Source organism: Trifolium pratense, linkage group LG6 (genome assembly GCF_020283565.1).
Source record: "Trifolium pratense cultivar HEN17-A07 linkage group LG6, ARS_RC_1.1, whole genome shotgun sequence".
Lineage (NCBI taxonomy): Eukaryota > Viridiplantae > Streptophyta > Magnoliopsida > Fabales > Fabaceae > Trifolium > Trifolium pratense.
This window is the reverse complement of record NC_060064.1, coordinates 26,719,865-26,742,893: the sequence shown is the minus strand read 5'-3', so window position 1 is coordinate 26,742,893 and position 23,029 is coordinate 26,719,865. Positions and strand designations below refer to the sequence as shown.

Here is a 23,029-nt window from a genome sequence, read left to right as displayed (position 1 = left end):
TTTTTTTAGTTCAAACTTCTTTACAATTACATGTTCTTAGTTGAGTTGCACTTGCACATGAATGTTTTCTTTTTTGACAATATCTTATGTAGCTGATTTGTAATGTCATTATGTGTAGTTTAATTGATCCAAACTTTTTCTTTTTCTATACCGTCATGGCATCAGGATACTCTGCATGTACTTGGCAGGCAATTACTAGCAATGTGTCCATAAATTCAAACCCTAAACACTAGACTTCAAACAAATGAAATTTGCTTAAACCAAATTATGGCTGGTCAAAGTCTATTGCCTAGTAGCATGGCTGATCGAAATCGGGATCACTTTCTATAGTGAAATAAAAAAATTCATTTGCAAGTGAACCTTCATATTCAACAATCCATTCATCATCAGAATTAATGTCATCAAGACTATAATCTACAATCTTTCTGGTTTTTTTCTTCTTAGCTAACTTTGAATTGGTCATCACAAACACAAGTCATTCATTTCATTTGTTCCTCCTCTTTGTGTGGATCTAATACATACAAAGTTTAAAGAAACTCCATTAGTATTTGGAAAGTGTAGGCTATTTTAAAGAAACTTACCATCTCAAAGGCACTGCACTTTCTCTCGCACCCATATGAGCTACAGGTTAAACTTAGCACCCGGATTGCAAAATTTTGAAGCTCCGGATGCTCGTCCCATTAAGATTCCCACCATTGTGCGGGAGTTTTTCGTTTCAAGTAGATCCATTGCTATCAGACATCCAAAATAAAATGCTCGTCTTAAAGTCTTTTAATTGCGCATCAATTTTAGTAATCTCTTGAACATTTCCAATCATCCTTTGCAAACAATCATACAACTAGTAGTGTAGTTTGAAATTGAGATAATAGTCGGCGGCATGTAATGGCCTATGCAATTGCCTATCCATCTATCATCAATGATGTCCTATAGAGGCTTGAAACTATATAATGGAGAAAAATAACAAAACTGAAGCTGCTAAATATAACAATATTTTTTTTTTAAATACTTTATCCATAATAACTTCTACAATTTGCTTCCCTTCAACTGTTTTTGCAAACTTGCTTGATGTCTATTCATTTGATGTGGACATTCTTATCAACCCCTTGTTCTCCACAAGACATCCCAATTTTTGAGGGTTTAGGACACGCGTCAGTCATCAATACTCAAGCGTCTCTTCAATATTGCACGCCATCTCCTCCATTCTGAAGCGCATTAAATGCGCTAGATTCACTGAAAATATGAAGAGATTGCACCCCACTAACAAAGGCACGCCAGCGTAAATGTTCTAGATGGATCCTTGGCCCACCAACATCTAGATGAGTCACAACTCCTTGTTACCGAAGTGTAACAAGGACTTGGAAGCAATTGTTCCGGACTCGGCCAAGGCCCAATACCCTTTGCCCAAATGCTCCAAAGTCTGGTCCAAATCCACTCTATTCCGGTAGCTTCACCTACAAGCCAAGGGTAACATATCCCATTGCTCCGGTACACCCCCAGTAACGAGGACTCCCCTTGCACCACCTTCATGACCATTTGATTCATCTCAACGGCTCCGTTTACTCTATGTCAGTTGTCGCTAGCTATCATAGATGGTTATAACTGTCTCCCCCAATATAAGGACAAGACTTTGGCATCAAGGTACACAATTCAATCACTTTTCACTATACTCCTCCTTAATCACGTACTAACTTTAGTATTGGAGTGCTAACATGTTTTGCAGGTACCTTTCCTACCGTGCTCCACTGTACTAGAAATCCATCACCACCGTAACTGCCTCTAGCATCACCATGGGAGTTATCTCATTTTGATCTAGTCATAATAGCTATTTATTTAACACTTTTGTTTCCAAATCAAACATAATGTTAGAGTTCCTAAGCAGAGTACAAACTTTGTAACCAAATTAAAGATAGAAAAGGATTGGATTTATTTTTATATAAATTAGGCTGCCATTAAGTTTTCACATACACTTCTCCTTAAAAAAAACACAAAATAGAAATAAGATAAATAACAATAACAAGAAATAGCAGGCAAAACATAACTTGAGAAATGAATTTGATTCTTCACTGAATCACCATTCCATCCATATTCTTCAAGCAGAGAATGGAACAAAATGTGGAACAGGCTTGCATTTGAGTGGATTTGCCAAAAACACAGTAACCCTTCCTACTTCCGACATATCAAGATCATGATCCTTACCATCATTAACAACCCAATCATAGCATTGTATCAAACTAGCAAGTGTTGCTTGGATAACAAGCAAAGCAAGTGAAGCACCAGGACAACTTCTTCTCCCACTACCAAATGGCAAAAGTTGATAATATTGTCCTCTAACATCAATTTTACTCTTGTTAGGATCATCATTGACGAAGAATCTTTCAGGGTCATAGACTAATGGATTGTCCCAATAGTTAGGATCTCTACCAATAGCCCAAGCATTGATGAAAATCTTTGAATGTTCTGGTACATCATATCCATCAACTTGACAACTTCTTATAGCTTCTCTTGCAAATATTGGAGTTGGTGGATGCATTCTAAGAGTTTCTTTAACTACTGCTTGAAGATAAGGTAAATTTGGTATATCTGATTCTTTAACAAGTCTTTCTTTACCAACAACAGAATCAATTTCTTCTCTTGCTTTCTTGAAAACATGTGGATTTCTTATTAGTTCTGCTAGTGCCCATTCTAACACACTTGCTGGTCCATTTGTTCCTGCAATGAACATGTCCTGTTCACCATATTAAGCATTGTTAAATTCATATTTTATTGCATCTCTTGATATAATTATGCCTATATTTGGTATTATTGTGGTTATGCCAGAATCACAATGAGCCACTGTGATTCCACAGAAGCTACAAAGTGTAGCTTTTGAAAACCCACGACGGATCACGTGATTCTGCCGTATTCACCGTGATATCAAACATAGACTATGTCTACATCAATAATTTCACTTGTATTGTTTCATTTAGATTAAGAAAAATGGTAAATAAATGAAAGAGTACTTAAAATTTATAAAATTATTTGTATTAATCATTGGATATTAACCATTGCCACTAGGCTCTACTGCAATAAAATCTACCGATGGACATTTTGTGCGTGTGTTGTAAAGTTTGTGTTACTGAATTCAATTTTCTATTTACCAGAAAATGTGTTAACCATTAAGATAAATGTATATAGTACAATATATTTTCTCTGTACATAAGTCTTAGTTCAAATACTAAAATTATTAGGCCATATGTTTTGATTGGGGTTCGAACCCCAACTTTCTCACTTGTATATATGAGTTTATGACGGTTTTGTCATTTCATCTATATACAAAAAAGAAAATAATATATTTCCTCCAACTTTAATTATAAACAAATATTTATTTTTGATATTCATTAAATAACTAATGTATTTGGTTAAACACACAAGTAATTTAATTTGAGGTTCTTTTTTTTACGACATAATAATATGAGCATGTTTGATAGTTCTAAAATATAATTGATTTTGCTTTTAGAATTAATTTTAATTTAAAGTTAAAATTTGTAAATTTTAAATTTATATATAATTTTGTTTAAAAAAAAATTATATATAATTTTGTACACTAAAATTAATTCTTCAACTCAACTCACTTTTATATTTAAATTTCAAACATAAACTACTTTACATTGAGTAGTTACTTTTAAATAAAATAAATTTTTGTTACTGCACAGCACATATTACCAACTAAACTATAGGTAGGCAATTTGGATTTGAAAATCCAGGCAATCTGGGTCCACATTTCATATTGTACTTGTACTAGATTAATTTGAAAAAATGATTCATTTAAAAAATATAATGATGTCATTGTCATGTGACTTATATTCCCCATCCCGCCTCATATATTCCAAAAGAATTATAGGAGCATTTAGATCTACTCTGATGTAAGGCTAAGCTATCACATACTTAAAGGTTTACTCAATGACTTAACTATATACTCCTCCGTCCCACAATGAGTGTGCGTCATGCATGTCAATGCATAATTTTGACGATTAATATTTTTGATTGTATAATAGTAAAAATTATAAAAATATGATATTTTGAAAATACTCATCGAGATGAATCCAACAACATCTTATATACTAATATTTATTTTAATTTATTCGTAGAAAAAAAGGTCAAAGTAAGATGTGAATAGTATATATAGTCAAAATAGCTCACTCATTTTGGGACGGAGGGAGTATGTCATTTCCTTGTTTAATCTATGTTTCTTGTGTTTCAAAGACAAATCTTACTATTGAATATGTTGTTATGTTGTTAGTGATTGTTTGAAGTCCCACATTGTTTAGGTTCTCGGAATGTGAAGTGTATAAATATGTGAGAGCAACACCCTTTGAGCTAGCTTTTGGGATGAGATTCAATCATATTTAACACATGATTTCAGAGCCGAGTTAAAAACTGCATTATGGGCATTTGACCTAGGATCACGCTAGGCGTGAGGGTGGGTGTTGAATATGTTGTTTGTTGTGTTTGAAGTCCCACATTGCTTATGTTTCCGAGATGTGAAGTGTATAAATATGCCCACATTGCAGTCCTTAACCCGACTCTGATACCATGTCACATTGCTTAGGTTTCCGGGATGTGAAGTGTATAAATATGTGAGGACAACTTCACCCTTTGAGCTAACTTTTTGGGGATGGGATCCAACCATATTTAACACATATAGAATTATTGATGAGATTTATATTTTTTGGCGGAATTCATTTAAAACTTTTAAAGGTACTGAATTAGAAAGATCCAATATTTATTAAGTATTATTAGTAAAAAGAGTTATTAAAAAATAAAAAAATTATAAATAAGTAATATGTATACTCAAATCCGGAGAGCTCCGTTGTGATCCTATAAGACCTTACAACTTATACTTGTTATAGTAGTTACCAAATAATTTACCTAGTAACAATTAGTATCTAACAAACATAGTATTAAAAAAAATGATTTTGGATAAAAAAAATTCATACCAGAGCAAAAGCTTTAGCACTTTGTCTAGTGAGTTTACTTCCATCAGCTTCAATCAAGTTCAACAAAATATCAAACAGATCCTTCTTTCTATCACTACCATCACCTTCTTTTGCTCTAACCTCTTCATGTTCCTTCAACACTTTCTCCATCATTAAATCCATCTTATGATGTGTATCTCTATTTCTTTTTCCAAATCCTTGTAAATCAAATGGTCTCATAAATCCAATAATATCACCTAAATTAAATGCACCAAGAAGTTCACCAATTTCCCTAATCACTTTTCTCAACTCACCAACTTCATCATTCATACCATTACTCTTTTTTCCCATGGTCATTCTAGAAATGATATTATTAGTATGTCTAATAAGTTCATGCCTCATTTCAATAGGCTTACCACTTTTAGATGTTTCCAAAAGGGTACCTAAAAAACACTTAATTTCATCCTCTCGAATACTAACAAAGTGTTCGAGAGTTTTCCCGCTAAGAAGCTCTGTCATACAAAGCTTCTTAAGAAACCTCCAATAAGTACCATAAGGTATGAAAAAATAATCAGCTGCACCATATGTTAAATTTTCACTAGCAATCATAATTGGTCTATTGATAAAAGACTCTTCACAAGTTTTCAATATTTGTTTAGCACTTTCAGCTGAAGATGCAACTATGACATGTTGTGAACCGAGCATGATATGCATTAAAGGGCCATAACGAATTGATAGATTGTAAAGTGATTTATGAAGAAGTGATCTAAGATAAGGTGCATGTCCTAAAATTGGTAATGAAATTGGGGGACCAGGTGGTAATTTATAATACTCAGATTTTTTGAAAAGTGATCTAATGAAAATAGTTGAAATGAACCATAAAAGAAATAATACTAGGTAGCCTTGGATTTGAAGCATGGTTGAGTGATTGAGTTTGGTATGGTAATTGGTGACAAAATAGTGATAATGTTACCAAAGCCAAAAACCAAACTCAAAAGTGAATATTATTAACTCAACCTATGCTTAAGATGAATCTCTAAATATTGAAAAATGGATGGAACATAAATAGAAGAGAAGTGTTGTAGCATAGTTCAGTGAACATAGCATAATAGGTTATTAATTTGTGCGATCCTCGTGGTCTAATATTATATTCATAATGTTGTGTTATGTGTCCCTCGTGGTGCATATTAAAATTTTGTATGCAGCTGACGTTTGTTGTCAGCTAACGGTGTATGATTGACATGTACTTGTCTCATTATGTGTGTATATGGTGAGTTTTAATTAGTGGCTATTCGACACCGAAACAAGTGGTTAATAAGTTCTCTCCAAGACGAATTGTTTGGAAAACCTAAATTCGATTCATGGTGAGAATAATTATTTGTCAGACATTATTTATCTCGTGATCGAATTCTTAATTATCATTACCCTTTCCCAAGAAATCAGATGATTGATACCAAAAAAAAGTAACTAGTAATATCATGGATACATCATAACAAATCATTTGATTGTTACAATCACAACCTTTCGTTTTCTAAATCCTTTGAATATATCACTGATTCGTTACTCAAATCGTAGGTCAATTACATTTTATAGAAGAGTTAAGGTTGAACCAGAGAGGAATTATAAATTCATTGTCTTAATATTAGTATGTGCAATATTAGTCTAACCATTAAATTATTAGAAAAAAATTAAATAAATTTCAATCATGTGCAATATCAATGTAAATATCTTCTACAATGGTATCAAATGAAAATATAAATATATTTTTTAACAAAAAGTTGAAAATATATTATTTAGTCCTATTACTTCACTTCTATAGTTATAATTTATAATTGATATAATATGACACGAGAAAAATGAAGGATTCCAAGTAATTAGATATCAATTTAAAATGAATTTATTGAATGAATGATGTATTTCTTTTAGTATGCCCAATCACCGAGGAACTCGTCCTCTCATGCGCCGAACTCGGCCCAAAAAGACGCAAGCCCAAGGTTGTGTTTTCCTGCCCAATGATCAAGGAAATCAACCATCCGTAATAACCGGCATCAGAATGATTGACATTTACTGACAATCATGATTTCTCAACCGTTATTCCGACGGTCATTATTAATGGTGAGAATGTTGTATCTGTCCTCACATTAATGGTTTTGACTTGGCACCGAGAACTATGATAGACATAATTCAATAAAGTAGTAATGTGAGATAATTGATCTCAACTCGATTGTCAAGATTCATTACTACTTATAATTACTCTCTCGGTTCTAAATTATAAATCGTTTTGAATTATATCCCAAATTATATAAGTTGTACTCTGGTATCCTGCAATTTGTGAAAATAACAAACATTGGTTGTTATGAAATAAAATAAAATAAAAAGTGGTATCCATTGTACTCATTATTCTTTTTAAGTGTGTCCTATTTTAATTGTTATTGACAAATTTTAAAAATCTGATTTTCAATAAGCAACCGTAAAGAGTTGAAATTTTGTCAATACAAAATTCAATATTTTGGCATAATGTTTGATCATTGACATTGCCTGCATCATATCATCCTTTATCAGGTTCGGTGGATGTTGAATGATTGGAATGTGGATTAAGGCACATTTATATGGACCGCTATAAAGATGATGAAGAGGCAACAAACCTCCTATTGGTAAGCTGAAATGCATACGAATGTGGCATTTAACAAAATTGGTTGTTATGTAATGAAATGCAAAAAAAAAAAAAAATTATTCAAAAATGTGAAAGTATATATACACGAGTTGAATGAAAAGTAGAGACTAACAACATTGACGGAAAAAACTCCAGTGACTAAAAAGTGTTGGTAAAAAATTCAGGGACTAAAATAAAAATTCTGAAAAATTATAGGAACCAAAAACATATTTAACCCTTCTTTTTTAAGTGTCCTATTTTAATTGTTATTGACAAATTTTAAAAATCTGATTTCAAATAGGCAACCGTAAAGAGTTGAAATTTTGTCAATACAAAATTCAATATTTTGGCATAAGTTTGATCATTGACATTGCCTGCATCATATCATCATTTATCTGGTTCGGTGGATGTTGGATGACTGGAACATAAATTAAGGCACATTTGTATGGACCGCTATAGAAATTATGATGAGGCGAAGCTGAAATGCATACGAATGAGGCACATTTGTCCACACATGTGACACTAATTATTAACTCGTTCGGACAACCGTAGACACTAATTTTATTTATTTGTGTTTCAGATTTGGTTTACTTTCCTTAAACCAAAAATTGCATTAGATAGATTGACACACCACCTGGTGTGACGAGTTTAAAATAAGTTATGTGAGCACATTGCTTTTTTTACAGATACAGATACTATAAGGTTGCATGTCTTTAAGAAGAGGAAGAAATTGTCAACTTGAAACTTCTAATAATTCTAGAAATAATAACATGTCTAATACACAAAGTGTTGGAATCTCTAGCACAATAATATGTCAATGAATAATTCAACAAAATCTAGTCAATTGTGTCACTTTCATTCTCAACAAGGCTTTGATGGACAAGAGACTGAGAAGACTGAAATCTGGATAGATAAATTCATAGATTATACAATAAGAATTTTCAATTACAGAAAGAAAAAGAAAAAAAACCTATCTTACAACCAAGAGCCACCGCATCAATGCCGTTTTTGAAGTATACTAGTTGTCCTTAAGGACCGTGTCAGCAATAAAAAATTAGAAAAGAACCAGGCATTGGGGAGAGACAATCACAAGACCTCAACTACCTGGAAACTAGCTTCAAGTTGTCACTATTGATCAAAGAATTAAGGTGTAGTTTTTGCTTTGGCCTTCCAAGTCAAGTACTTTCTATTTTCTTGCTTGTATCTTTTCCATTCTCTTACGGCGGCTAGGAGAATATGCATTGTAACAGGCAGAAAAAATGGCTGGTAGCATAGAACACATGAGAATCAGTAAACAACCGCGGATCTTCTAATTCCTTAATATTTATTTTTCTTTTATGATAAAAATCTTGTCAAAATAAACATGAATTATGCATAATCTGTATTCCCTAATTATGAATGTCAAAATGCAAAATGCAAATATAATTTGGTCAATATGATGGAATCATCAAAAAGGTCACGTTATCCATCAATAAAAGCTAGAGATATAAGTTGTTTGTAATTATGGCTGAGAGGAAAAGAGTTAAAGGACGGACCGAATAGATGGCAAAACAATGCTCAAACGAATAATAGCTGATGGACATAATTGATGGATGAAAAAAGGCATCCTCTGCAAGAGATCTTGAATGCCTTGATGACACTGATAAGAAAAGATAAACGTCGCATTTTAGCAATAGACAACAACCTGTATATCTTCATGAGTTAATAACAAGCTTTCAAATTAGCATGAAGTCTCAAAAAGCATACCAGCCGAAGCATCATATATTCCAATAGTCGCATTAGTTTGAGCAGACTTTGCAGCTTCCAGAGAAAACTTCACCTGCTCAAAGACAACAAAATATTGAGGAATTTCAAACCATCTTTCATAAACTAAATACGAGGAAAGAATTTTTTTTATATCAATTAATCTGGAAGATGTGTTCACAGCAAACCGAATTATTATTCACACAACTGAAAGTACAAGTACAATGTTTATGACCCAAATCTCAAAATAAATATCATAAACTTGAAATCTTCACACCTAAAAGCAAGAGGAAAACATCTAGCCAAAAAAACTGATAGGTGTCATATTCAATGTTAATAGTAGACTTCCAATATAAGTGTTGGAAATCAGAGGTTGTGGAGATGATGGGAAAAAGGAAGCTTGAGAGCTTGTAGATCGTGAGAAAACCTCATAGGGGTTGAAAAGATATAGAAAAAGAGATACAATTATAAGCTAACAATCTAACTAACTGATTCCTAACAAACTCTAGGCTAACAATCTTGACAATAAGTTCAATGACAAGAAGGAAACACCTAGTCCCAAAAAAACAAAACTCACCTGTTTTCCAATTTCATCCATGATAATCATCCTTGGTAATGATTGTACCTGCAAGAAATAGGAGTTTAAGAAAGCTTTTCCCGAACAATAAACATAAACTTCTAGTTCTACATTATCGACTGAAGCAACCTAATTGATAAACATACCAATCTAGAAAGAGATCCAAGCGTTGTGGCACATGAAAGGAGATTAAAACAAAAATGCTTCCGTGACAAAGCATCCAATTCCCTACACACAATCAGCCCACAAGAATTATTTTTTGAAACGATTCTGTTCTTCAGCAAGACAAAATGAATAAACCACCCCCACAACGGTAACTTCCATGGATTCAACCCGCCACGGTCTAAATGTTTATTTGTTTAACGGAAATTTATTCTCCCCTTCAGAACATATATTTAACACGGGAACCAGTGATATAAAGTGAGTGGGAAAAATAATGCTCATTTAGCATTCCCATGATTGTGTAAACATAGGCTGTCACTCTGTCAGTATCATGCTCTCAAAACTATCTTAACAGGACTACTATTCTTACCATTCTGTGAAACCTCTTTCACTCCCTAGGAGAATGGAAGTGCCTGACTCACCAACATAAATGTCATCTGACTTCAGACCAAGAAGTTGCCGTAACTGCCCCATGAGAACTTCAAAAACCTTATGGAGATCCTGTTTTAGAATATACATGCTACAGTGCTCAGCAAGAGAATTAATGAAATTAACAAGAGTGGCACAGTATATATAATTGCATAAATAAATAGCACTGCCACTAATTAATGCCTCCAAACAAAAGTCTATCAATTATTGGTTTAAAATAAATCTAAGTCCAAAGGGTATCATACATGGAGCAACTATTGTCAACAGTAAGCATACCAACAAAGTCAAAAGTGCCTATTAATGAGCAAGAGAAAAACCTGAGGAGAAATCTTATGTCTGACTGGACCCTTACTTTCAAAATCCTTTATACAACTTTGGGGGTTCCATACCACAACACCTCCCCACATCTGCAATAATCCACAATAGGCTCACCATTTAGGCAATTTTATAAACAAAAATATAAGTACGGAAGTTTTGAAGGTGAGAGAAATAACTGGAGATATAAAGCCATTAGTCTTAGAGATCTCTCCATTTGGAAGCTCCAGTTGAAGAGGACACTCCTTCGCAGATGGAATATATCTAACATAATTAAAAGGTTGAAATCCAACAGTTACATAGTCAGAGTTTGACACAACAGTAGAAGAAAAATACTTATAATACAGTCTTACTAATACCATACATCAGTAGCTGGATTTTGGCATCATGAGCAAAAAAAAATATTTGAATAAATCCCCTCCTACGGCCATTACTAATAGTCCTGCTAAAACCTCACAAACAAAACAGACTCCTAAACCTAATCTTTGAGCAATCATCTTCCTAATACGGGGGTGGTGCAGCAGATGAACACAAACTATAAGTGGTGCAGTGATCACAGTTCACAACCGGTGTGATCTCTCTCTCCTTTAGAATCAGGTCCAACATCATCATGGGTACTTGATGCATGCGTGCAGAATCACAAATTTAGATGGATCAAAATTAGTTAGCCTAGGACATGCAGCAGAAACCCATGGTGATGTTGGACATGATTCTGTGCAAGAGGAACGTGGAACCTATGAGGTGCATTGAGTTAGTCATGACATACACGGAACCAATGGCATTGCAGTTTATAATATATATGCCTACTTTATCCAGAGATCATTTGTCAGTACTGCACCACTTGTATGTTATAAAGCAAATGCTTAAAAATATAAATTCAATTTAAGCTTTTAGATGTCAACAAGTAAATTAATCTAAGAGAGCAGAAGTAATATACACAACAAGTTGCAATACTTTTGACCTCCCACCAGCTGCAACTGAAGTATCTAAGTGCCACTCATTGGAATTCACCTGTGTAAGATAGAAACATTCAAATCAATAAAATATTAATATAGTATCTGAGTTGCAAGAAACAATAAAATATGACAAAGAAAAGAAAAGGACGGCACAACAGATTTCACATAAACAACAATAAAAGACTCGCATAAATTGGACCAAATGAAATAGAGACGCATACATAACCCAAGATAAAGAAACTTCTAAATGATTGAAACATCATTTTAAAGCTGGACATCGTGCTAATATGTCAAGTGATCTGGGTGGAAAGTTGCATCATCCATCCACTTGATTTAAGTTTGAAAAGTCAAGAGATAAAATAGAACTAAACATATAGCAATTCTATTTAAAATAATAGTATAAATGATAACACAAGACCATAGAGCATACAAAGAAAGGAAGGTCCTGAGTACTGAATATATGGCTGCCGTGCTCGTCATCCCAATAAGAAAACGAAGACTTCGGTGTGTGGTACAAAACCTGCCAATTAGGAAGAACAATTAAATCACTTGAATCCAAAGCATATCTTGCAAATTCTTCATTTAGGACACTTAACCTGGCTTTCAACCGTAACATCGGCTACAGGTTTCAAAGCCTCGATGACAGGCTGCAACAAAGTCTCATCTATTTCACTGAAATTCCTACAATAAGATCATCAAAAAGACTTCAAAATTACAATGTTCAAAAAGATACTAAGCTAACAAACCGACATGACACCAAAGCACGGCCAGCAGGGTTTAATATATTATTATTATTATTAAGGGGCTGTTTGGACTGGCTTAATTGTACTTATCTATTGACATAAGCACCTATGAGACTGTTTGGGATAGTTTATGAAAACAGCTTACAGTTTATATGAAAACAGTTTGACTTTATTTTATCTTTGTCGTATAGATAGCTTATACATACTCACTTATATGATCAGCTCAATTAAGTAGTTTATTCACTTATATGATCAGCTAAATTAAGTTGTTTATCCAAACAGGCTTATGTATCAGTCAGATTATAAGGCATGATTATAAAGCATGTGAATTTGGCAAACACCGGCATGATTATAAAGCATGTGAATTTTCTATCTAATCCAACCTACAAAATACAACTACACAAACAGATAAATTACATAAACAGCACCTTTTACAACCCAAAAATAGAAACAAAACAAACATTTCACCAAAATCAACTTTTATAATATGCATACCAATCATAAATCCAATCTCGCGGGTCTGCATTGAGCAAACTAAAAGAAAGAACAATCCTCCCATCAGCACCAACAGGCATAAACTCGTTACGAATTACACCATCTTCACTCCTACCATTAACAAAAACCTTAGCAAATATCTCCGCCACACGAAAAACCGCATCCTCCTGCGTAACCTTACCAACAATCCACGCGTGCCGATACTTCCCAACCACAGCCTTCACCTCTTCCTCTCCATTCACCACCACAACACTATACACCTTCTCTTCTCCATACACATTCACCAATCTCTTCACCAATTCATCCGCCTCTTCGTTATTTTCCCTCAATTTCCCGCCAAAATCAACAGCATTGACTTCTTCCAAATCAACAACAGCCGAAACAGAGTAATCACCATCACAGCCACAGCGCGATTCGCCGGGGCTGAGATCAATCATTTTCCTCCGAATAACCTCTTCAAGTTCGTTATTCGAAACCCTAAAATTGAAACCGACGAAGATAGCTCTAAATCGACATGGAAAAAGCAACGGACTGGATTCAATTTTGGAGGAGAATGATTCAATACGGTCAAAGGGGAGAGGTGCACGGTAGATTTCGATGGATTTCATGAGAAGTGGAAAACCTAATATGAAAGAGATGAGAACTGTGAGAGTCATGATGAGACGTTTAACGCCGGGTTTAGTTTTTCGCATGGTTTTGGAATCGAATTGTGAAGTGGATGATTCAGTTATCTGAGTTTGGGGGTTTTGTTCGGTGAGTTTTGGTTCCGGCGGTGGAGAATTTGATATTTCCGCCATAGCACCGCCGTTTGACGAGGGTTCTGTGAATTCTTCAGTGAGGATTTAGAAACGATGCCAAGAGTGAAGTGATTTCGAGTGAAGTTCAAATGAGAGACTATAGTATGATATGTATATCTATTAACTGTTGAAGAATAATGATGTGCAGCCGTCTTAGCTCAGCTGGTAGAGCGCGTGGCTTTTAACCACGTGGTCGTGGGTTCGATTCCCACAGACGGCGATTGAAGATTTGTTTTTTTTGGCGGTAGACTTCGTTTTTTTTTTGGTTGAGGTTTTTTCTAATTTCTACACTACTAGTCTACTACTACCTTTATTTTTACTTGGACAAATACACCTTAATTTGTATCAAATATATAGATTCAATATTTTTTTATGTGTTAAATGTAATAGAAATTTATTTGATAAATAATTTGTTGTATTATATATTTGGCCAATTCATGATAAATAATTTGTTCGGATATATGTGTTAAATGTTATTGTTCGCGTTGATTCAAGGTTTTGTTTTAAGTTTAATGACGGTGCTTGAAGGTCATCGTTGTGGGTCTTTCCAAGTTCATTCATCAGGTTGGAGATCAGATTGTTTCGCTCAAAAGAGCATCCTTGTTGCTTGTTGCTGTTTGCAAGGAGTTGTTGGTGCGTGGTTCGGTTTTTGTGTTGACAGTCAATTGATTCGCCAAACTATTTTACCATGGATTAGAGCTGCATGAACAAATTATTCAAAGTTTCTCTTCTCCATCACAAAATGGGCACATTGCTTATGCTACATATAACAACTCCAGTAGTTCAATCTATACAAAAAAGGCTAGCAAGTATAAATCAAAATTCGGAGACTTCACCACTAAACTAAGTAGCTTCTTGATCTCGAGTCTTGACAAGTCATTCTAGATTATACACAAGTTATTTATTTTTAAATTTCAAGTAACTACTGGTTAATGATAGGGATATCAATTATCAATGGGGCGGGGATTGAGCGGATGATACATTACCATTATTTGTCCCACCATCTAAAGTATACTCATATTTTGGGAAAATATAATTAACAATAGTTTATTTAAATGTTATTTTAATAAAGTTTTCGGGGACGGAGTCTCCACGGAGCGGAGGATAAAATCTCATCCCCATCTCAAAATCTCGTTCGGGGGACTTTCTCCTCCATCTCCATGAATAAAAATTTCCCGTCTTTGGGTCCCCAAATGAAAAAATCTCTGTGGGGATCTCCATTTACAGATGAAATTGACATCCGTAGTTAATGATGTTGGTGATTATTGAGTTCTAATACAGGTATGTCCATTAAGCACGTAATAATCATAATTAACCATTGTAAGAAAATCATAATAATTAGCCAATAATTATAAGTATTACAACCATAAAATATTTATACTTAATTGGAAGGGGCTGCGCGAACGCAAGCCCCCACTGCAACAAATAATGATGTAGGATCCACCACTTGGGTAGACCTTAGGCTGGCACCCCTCCAAAGTGCAATGGAGACCACCAACCTAGGCCATGGGCCTTCATGATCAGCCATTGACCCCATCCAGGTAAGTAATTTGCTAAGGTGTTGAACAGGTTTATTTTATACACTTGCTTCTACAAACACCATTCAAAAATTAACGATGTGGGACTCAACCGTGCATACAAATTGCATTTCAAAATTTACATTGCATTGAAGACTTTAAGTCTGAAATCTACCACATTTGTTTCTTTAACAATTTATATATTCATGTTATTGAGGATTTGGACATATATTTTGAGGTTGGCCTATAATTTTGTGACATTTATATGGAACTAAACTAAGACATGTAATACAATTCTATGATCTCTTCTTAAAATTCATTTGTGTTGATTTACTATATTTTGAGATGTCTAAGAAGCACACAATATTCTTTTTATTCACAATTTGATGCATAAACAAATGGTATAAAATATAAATTTATAGAATACATGCTCTGATCTGAATACAGAAATGGATAATAGGACAATGGTAAAACTATAAGCAACAATTTAATATGGTAAACAAACCAAAAGAGCTGCAAAAGGCCTACGGGTCATGAACTTCTTTTATGGGAGAAGAAACAATGACAGTATCTGGGGAATAAGCATCAGCTAACTCTGTGCCAGCAGCCGCGGTAAGATAGAGGATGCAAGCGTTATCCGGAATGATTGGGCGTATTTAACAATAATATATTAACATTTTTTTGTGGAAATGAAATTTAACTAATGATAAAGAAGAGGACTACAATAGTCTTTACAATAAGTAAAGAGCAGATTATCGGAGAGAACAAGACTACTAAAAAGTGCTTAAAGAAAAAGAGCCCATATAACCTAGAGAGAGGCAATAAAATCAGCACATTTGTTCGAGTCCAGGTTGATAAGATTAACCGAAGTGTGTCAGTAAGATAATTGTGAAGCCTCATCAAGAATACATTGTAAGGATGGAGATGGAGCAATCCATGTATGAATTACTCATGAATTAGCTCAAGTATTACAAAGAAGTGATCAAGATATTGTAAATGCCATGAAATTAGTCAAAATGTCCAAACAAAAGTTACAAGTTATAAGGAATAATGGTTGCTCAATGAGGTTTCATTATTTTATGAATATCATGAAGTTGTCGTGCCAAATATGAATAATCCCTTTCAAACATATTAAAAGTCAAAGCACAAATTGTAGAGAGTTTCTAATTTACGTTACTTTCAAGTTCAATTGTTCTATATCAAGTGATTGATCGACAACCTCAAGAGTTGAGTAATCATTTTACATAAGTGAATAATAAGTTGCTTCTTTTGTGTTGCTTGTTTAGGTCAAAGAAATTCCTTTTTCTGCATTTGATAAGGAAAAGTTGAATCGTTTAGCTCAATTTTATCTATCATAATTTTCACCTATTGAGTTATTGACACTAGATTCCCAGCTTGAAAATTATTATTATGATGTATGCTCTGAAGATGAATTTTTAGAATTAGAAGGGATCGGTGATCTTTGCATAAAGCTAGTAGAGACAAGAAAGAATATATATTGTGTGCCCATTGGTATATTTGTTTTTAGAGTTATCTTTGATATTACTTTTGGCAACTACGACCGCTGAAAGAGTTTTCTCTGCTATGAGTATTATCAAGAATCGGTTGCAAAATCGAATGGGAGATTATATGGTTGAATGATTGTCTAGTTACTTATATAAAGAAAGATATTTTCATTGCCCTTGAAAATAAAACAAAAAATCATTAAGTATTTTCAGACTATGAATCCTCATAGAGAACAAATATGATGTATTATTTATGCTAATATAAAATGAAATGTAATAGATGTTATTATTTTGAGAAAATATATATGTAATGTTGCAATTTTATATATGCGGTGCCCCACTATGCAAAATTTTTGGATCGGTTACTGCCACCACCGAAGAGTTGACCTCAAAACCACATTGGTGAGTGAAATATCTCTCCCAAGCGCAATCCATAAACCATAGTTGTTATTCAGGGGTTAAAGAGTTGCTAGAATTAATCTTGACATAGAACTACTATGAAAAATAACTTTACAAACATAATTCTAGTTCAAACTGAATTGAATGAAAAATAAAAATATTTCACTAACTTGAAAATACCCTCATTACCACAAATTATTATGTTTGATTCACCATTTGGATAAACATTAGGTCGGTACTCCTTCAAAGTGCAATGAAGGTCATGGGCCTTTTTTATCATCTATTGAGCCCATCCAAGTAAGTATTTTTCCTGGTTGCTAATCAATATAGTTTTACACACTTATGCTACTTACAATTTAGGACTTAACGACTCACTAATTTTCAGCTTTCCTAATTTTTTATTGTTTTTGGGTTACAAATTTGATCATGATTTAATTCACTAAAAATGATGCATTTATGCATATAGATTTATTTTATTTGGCTTAAATGCACTTTTGATCCCCCTATTTTCAAAAAAATGAAGTTTTGGTCCCCCTATTTTAAAAACCAACTTTTTAGTCCCCCAATTTTATTTTTTTTTGAGTTTTGATCCCCCATTCCATTTTAAGGCTAATTTTGTTGATGTGGCATTGTCACTAATGCATATCAGCGTCTACGTGGACAAATTTAATATTCATGTCATTATTTGTTTTTAATTCAATAAAACTTATTTTATAAAATAATTTAATTAAACCTAAGAAAGTTCATTAAAATAAAGTTTTATTGAATTTAAAAATATATAATAATGACATGGATATTAAATTTGTCTACATGAATGTTGCCACATCATTAGTTACAAGGCCACATCAACAAAATTAACCCCAAAATAGGATGGGGGATCAAAACTCAAAAAAAATGAAAATAGGGGGACTAAAAAGTTGGTTTTTAAAATAGGGGGACCAAAACTTCATTTTTTTGAAAATAGGGGGACCAAAAGTGCATTTAAGCCATTTTATTTTTATATTGGAAAGAGGCCTAAGTCCGGAAAAAGAAAGTTACACGGTAATCAAACGCGGGGTAGTGATCACAAACCATCAGCATCTAACAAAGGCCTAAACTAATTATGAGGAGCATAAAAAAAACTAAATATTGGCTAAAACATTTGCATACTTGTTGGCATCCCTATATGAGTGCACCACGGTAACTTCTCAATGCAGCTCCAATAATCTATGAATATTCTTAACCAAAGTTTGACCCGACTTTTACTCCTAGACATATCCATCTTAATTACCCGAGCAACCACACTAGAATCAACAGTCAATTCCACTTTATTAAAGTCCAACCTTTACATATACTTAAAACCTTCAAAAACTCCCCATAATTCATAAACTTGTTGGCATCATGCGTGACCTGTCAAACACAGCTCTACCAATTTGGTTTGCAGCAGCAGCATAGTCATGCGTGAGCTGCATATTATACTGACCTAGTGACCTGGGTGTTGTGGTCTTTGGGAGGACTCTTCATGATGAGTTTCCTTGTTGCGCCACGTCCACAGTCTATGACATACCATTGCCCAATGAACAGCATTAGCTCCACATCAAGGTTGTCATAATTGAAATTTTACGTCAATTTATTTTGTTTAGGTTGAGTTGAAAGATAAACTCGACTCTAAACTCGTAAAATTTACCTCATATTAAAGTTATATTATATATAATTTTAACTTAATCTGAGATTAAAAAAATTTATTTTAAATTTTTTAGAATTAAAAAATCAATTATGAATTTTAATTAAAGAAAATATAAAAAATTGATATATCAATTTTAATTATTAGATAGTAATTCACACTCAAATGATTTTCACTTATTCTCATGAATTAAATGTGACTATAGTCATGTATTTCAATAACAAATAAAACCAACAATTATATACCCTTCGATATATCCAGTAAGAATAGTATATCTCTTCTGCTTTTTTTTTTGGTACATGAATAGTATATCTCTTCTACCAACAAAAAAAATAGAATAGTATCTCTCACATTTTTATTTTTCATGTAGTAAATATGATTCTTTGAATCATGTATCTCATGTGAGAATGAATATTATATATGATTAAAATATAAAGTGATTGTAAATTTTAAACCCTATTATTTAAATTTATTTTTATGAAGCCCCTATTACATCTATGTATCAATTATTTAACAAATACCTTATTATATTTAAATAATCGCATAAAAATTTGAAACTATTATTTTATTAAAATATAATATTCAAAAACATATTTAACCATTATTTATATGTTTCTTTCCTCACTTGTTTTTCTTCCGCGCACATGCATAAAAATAAGAGACTTTATTAGAAACATACGAGTACACTAAATTAGTATCTCTCTAATTATTAATGTACTTCCTGTGTTCCTTTGTTTCATATTTTAAGCAACAACCAAAAAAAGTAAAAATTTACTTTTTAGCATAATTGAATAATTGAATCACTTAATTTATCATGAGAAATACAGAGCAGTATACTACCATAAAAAATACGAGTATAAAAAATTGTTAACCCTCTATTTATTAACATATAGCTTTTATTAATAAAAAAGTGTCTCTCTAAATATTTACACATGATATTTTATTTATTACTAATATGATTTTATTTTTTGACAAATCTACTAATATGACATTATGTGTATTATTAAAAAGATTTGTGTTATTTCTAAAGGATAAAATTGAACTTCTGAAATTGAAAAAAAAAAAAAAAATCTTTCGAATTGCTCAAGTAGGTGAATATGTAAGAGTTTAAGGAATTTTACCGATTTTACAAAGAGTTAAATAATGTAAACTTGCTTTGACTTGTGGTTTCACTCAAAATAATTTTAGCTCTGATTTAACACGAAAATTATAATTAAAAACGTATAATCGATGGAGTTTACGATTTAAAATTAGATTTTAACAATTTTGCTCCACCCCACTCATAGTTGAGATTATAATGAATCCAATATTGTAAATCGTCATCGAAGAAATTGTTTCTAATATCAATCAGCACATCATTTAACCAAATTTGCATAGCAACAGGACAACCCCTAAAAACATGTAAACTGTTCCACAATATGTGACATAAGAACACATGTCTCAACTCAACCCTATCTTACTTTTGTTTAAATTAATAAGAATCCGGTCAAGATGAAAAATTCAAATAAAACAACCGATTCTTTCAGGCACATTTGGTTTCCAAATTATGTTCCAATCGAGGTTGTCAAGAGTGTGATCTAGATCATGAGATCTTACGACCTCGCGCGTTTTCCTCCCTCCACTGTGTTAGAGCGGTGCAAAAATTATCAGAGAGGCCAGATCTATGGGCGTGTACAGAGGAAGATCGTGAAATCCATTGGTATTTAAGTGACACTTAGAATCAACCACATCAAGGGGAAAATTATAATTATTATAAGTTTGTTACAAACAGTGGTACTTAATTAGAGGGGGTTGCGTAAACGCAAGTCCCGCTGCAACAAATAATGACGTAGGATCCACCACTTGGGTAAACCTTAGACTGTCACCCCTCCAAAGTGCAATAGATGTCACCAACCTAAGTCATGGGCCTTAATGATCATTCAAAAATTAGCAATGTGGGACTCAATTGTACATAAATACTAAATTATAAATTCACATTGCATTGAAAACTCTTCTGAAATCTAACCCAGTTTAATTTGTTTGTTTTACGATTTTTATATTCATGTTATCGAAGATGTCGACATAAATTTTGAATTTGACTTTAATTGTGACATTTATACGGGATTCAACAAAAACGTGTAGTAGAATACTATCTCTTCTTAAAATTCATTGCGTGCGGATTTACTATATTTTGTGATGTCTAAACTATCTCTTCTTTTTATTCTCAATTTGATGCATAAACAAATTGTATTATATATATATATATATATATACATGTTCTGATGTGAATACAGAAGAAATGGAAAATAGGACTCCAAAAAGGATAGTGAATGGTGAAATCATTCGGATGAAGCAAATGTTTGAGAGTGAAGCTAATGTATCAAAATTTTGAACTTATGAGTAAGGGCATGTAAACACTTCTATATGGCATAGTAGTTTGTCTAAGATTAAAACATTTAACTGTTTTAATTGCTATTATATGAGTAAGGGCATGAGATCCAGAGTTTGTTGTTAGTGTCAAAATTTCACTTCAGGAATAGTGTTCTAGTCTCTAAATTTTAACATCGATTCTGAAAATTGAAATTTTACATAAGTATTTTGTAGTTCATTGTTATTTATATTAACCAATAATGCTTAAACATAAACATATCTATTGTTATTTATCAAAAGAAAATCATTCAATAAAAAGAATAAAAAATAAAAAACTCATAAGTGAAACTATTAAGCAACAATTTAATAATAAATACTCCCTCCGTAACGCTTTATAAGTAAAAATGCATTTTTTAGGTTGTTGTATATTTAATGTATTTGGTCTATATTATGAACCAGCTACATTAAATATACAATGAATCTAGAAAGTGCATTTTTCCTTATAAAATGTTACGGAGGGAGTATGTGAAGAAACCAAAAGAGCTGCAAAATTAAGTAGATACTATTAACTTTTTTTTTGGGAAAGGAATTTAAATTAATTGACGATAAAGAAGAGGAATACAAGGGTCTTTACAATCAACAATGAGTAGATCATCTATGAAGTAATAAAATTTATGGAGTCCCGGTCAATAAGGTTTATTTAAGTGTGCCAATCTGAGCTAAATTGGGGACAATATATTAAAAAAATTTAATATAACTTTCGAATTTACCATATAAATTGTCATTATTATTAGATTTTATTTTCCTAATAAAAATTTGAACTGACAAGGAAGGGGCCGCGCGAACGCAGGCCCCCACAGCAACAAATTATGATGTAGACTCCACCACTTGGGTAGATCTTAGGATAGCACCCCTCCTAAGTGCAATGGAGGTCACTTTCCTAGGCCATGGACCTTCATGATCATCCATTGACCCCATCCAGGTAAGTATGTTGCAATGAAGACATTCAAGTCATTTTATACACTTTCTTCTCTCAACACCTTTCACCTCTTTCCGATGTGGGACTCATCTATGCAATGTATTATCCACTCCGTCTCACCTGCTGCATATTGTTTTATCATATTCTACTTGCCATTTCTTCAACTTGTAATTGTTCTAATTCAATGTCTCATGCCAACTTTGAAAGCTTATAAGATTATATCTATAACTAATAATTTAATCTCAGTCATAAAGGTTGCCTGTTGGTGTTTAAGGCCACCATTCAAGAGGGCTTCCAGCTGAAAATTAAGAAGAAACTTGTTTTACTTTGATACTTAACATATGGTTTGATGTATAATATATAATCTTTCACCAGACAACTGAATGAATTCTATCTACCTAATTCTACCATTGTAGACAGTTGGTATTTCGTTGCGTTCATGCAGCGGTGGGTATGATTTCACAAATGAGAATATCTTCATAATTGTTCTTACTAAGACTGTCTTAGCACTTTGAATGCAGAAAGTAGGAAGAATGGCGTTCTTGGCTTGCAAATGCTTGTATAAAAGTACATTCAACACAAAACCGTTTGTTTATACAGTGTCCGACAACATATTGGCTGTCAAAATATATTTTCTCTTTTGGTTTTAGATGTTTCACATTAGACGTTTTTTCCCCATATCATCCATTGTTACTAAATTGATCATGTGTGTTTAGGCCAGGGAAGTTCAGATTTGTCTGTACTACTAACTGAAGCTGAGGGTGGAGCAAGCAGATAAATGCAACAAAGTCT

General features: G+C 33.0%; 2 protein-coding genes, 4 non-coding genes and 1 pseudogene across 6 annotated transcripts; 1 reads left to right on the top strand and 6 right to left on the bottom strand.

Moving 5' to 3' along the window:
* Positions 1-1,900: 1,900 nt before the first annotated feature.
* LOC123888800 (beta-amyrin 24-hydroxylase-like) lies at positions 1,901-6,193 on the bottom strand. The gene is made up of 2 exons (XM_045937984.1): positions 4,977-6,193; positions 1,901-2,725 (listed from the first exon to the last, which is right to left on the bottom strand). Exons 1-2 carry the CDS (start codon positions 5,871-5,873, stop codon positions 2,090-2,092), a joined length of 1,533 nt encoding a protein of 510 aa, XP_045793940.1. The 5' UTR covers positions 5,874-6,193; the 3' UTR covers positions 1,901-2,089.
* Positions 6,194-8,407: 2,214 nt separating this feature from the next.
* LOC123888799 (GPI transamidase component PIG-S) lies at positions 8,408-13,910 on the bottom strand. Its single transcript, XM_045937983.1, has 12 exons — positions 13,029-13,910; positions 12,387-12,471; positions 12,221-12,310; positions 11,772-11,845; positions 11,014-11,098; positions 10,837-10,926; positions 10,461-10,591; positions 10,075-10,156; positions 9,929-9,976; positions 9,355-9,427; positions 9,144-9,247; positions 8,408-8,871 (listed from the first exon to the last, which is right to left on the bottom strand). Exons 1-12 carry the CDS (start codon positions 13,823-13,825, stop codon positions 8,752-8,754), a joined length of 1,779 nt encoding a protein of 592 aa, XP_045793939.1. The 5' UTR covers positions 13,826-13,910; the 3' UTR covers positions 8,408-8,751.
* Positions 13,911-13,972: 62 nt separating this feature from the next.
* Positions 13,973-14,045, top strand: TRNAK-UUU. Its single transcript has one exon. It is a non-coding gene; the product is annotated as a tRNA-Lys (tRNA).
* Positions 14,046-15,213: 1,168 nt separating this feature from the next.
* LOC123893385 lies at positions 15,214-15,374 on the bottom strand. Its single transcript, XR_006803484.1, has one exon. It is a non-coding gene; the product is annotated as a U1 spliceosomal RNA (small nuclear RNA).
* A 2,025-nt stretch (positions 15,375-17,399) lies between these two features.
* LOC123893396 lies at positions 17,400-17,551 on the bottom strand (annotated as a pseudogene).
* A 3,142-nt stretch (positions 17,552-20,693) lies between these two features.
* LOC123893395 lies at positions 20,694-20,851 on the bottom strand. Its single transcript, XR_006803492.1, has one exon. It is a non-coding gene; the product is annotated as a U1 spliceosomal RNA (small nuclear RNA).
* A 1,236-nt stretch (positions 20,852-22,087) lies between these two features.
* Positions 22,088-22,248, bottom strand: LOC123893343. The gene has a single exon (XR_006803448.1). It is a non-coding gene; the product is annotated as a U1 spliceosomal RNA (small nuclear RNA).
* Between the last annotated feature and the right edge of the window lie 781 nt (positions 22,249-23,029).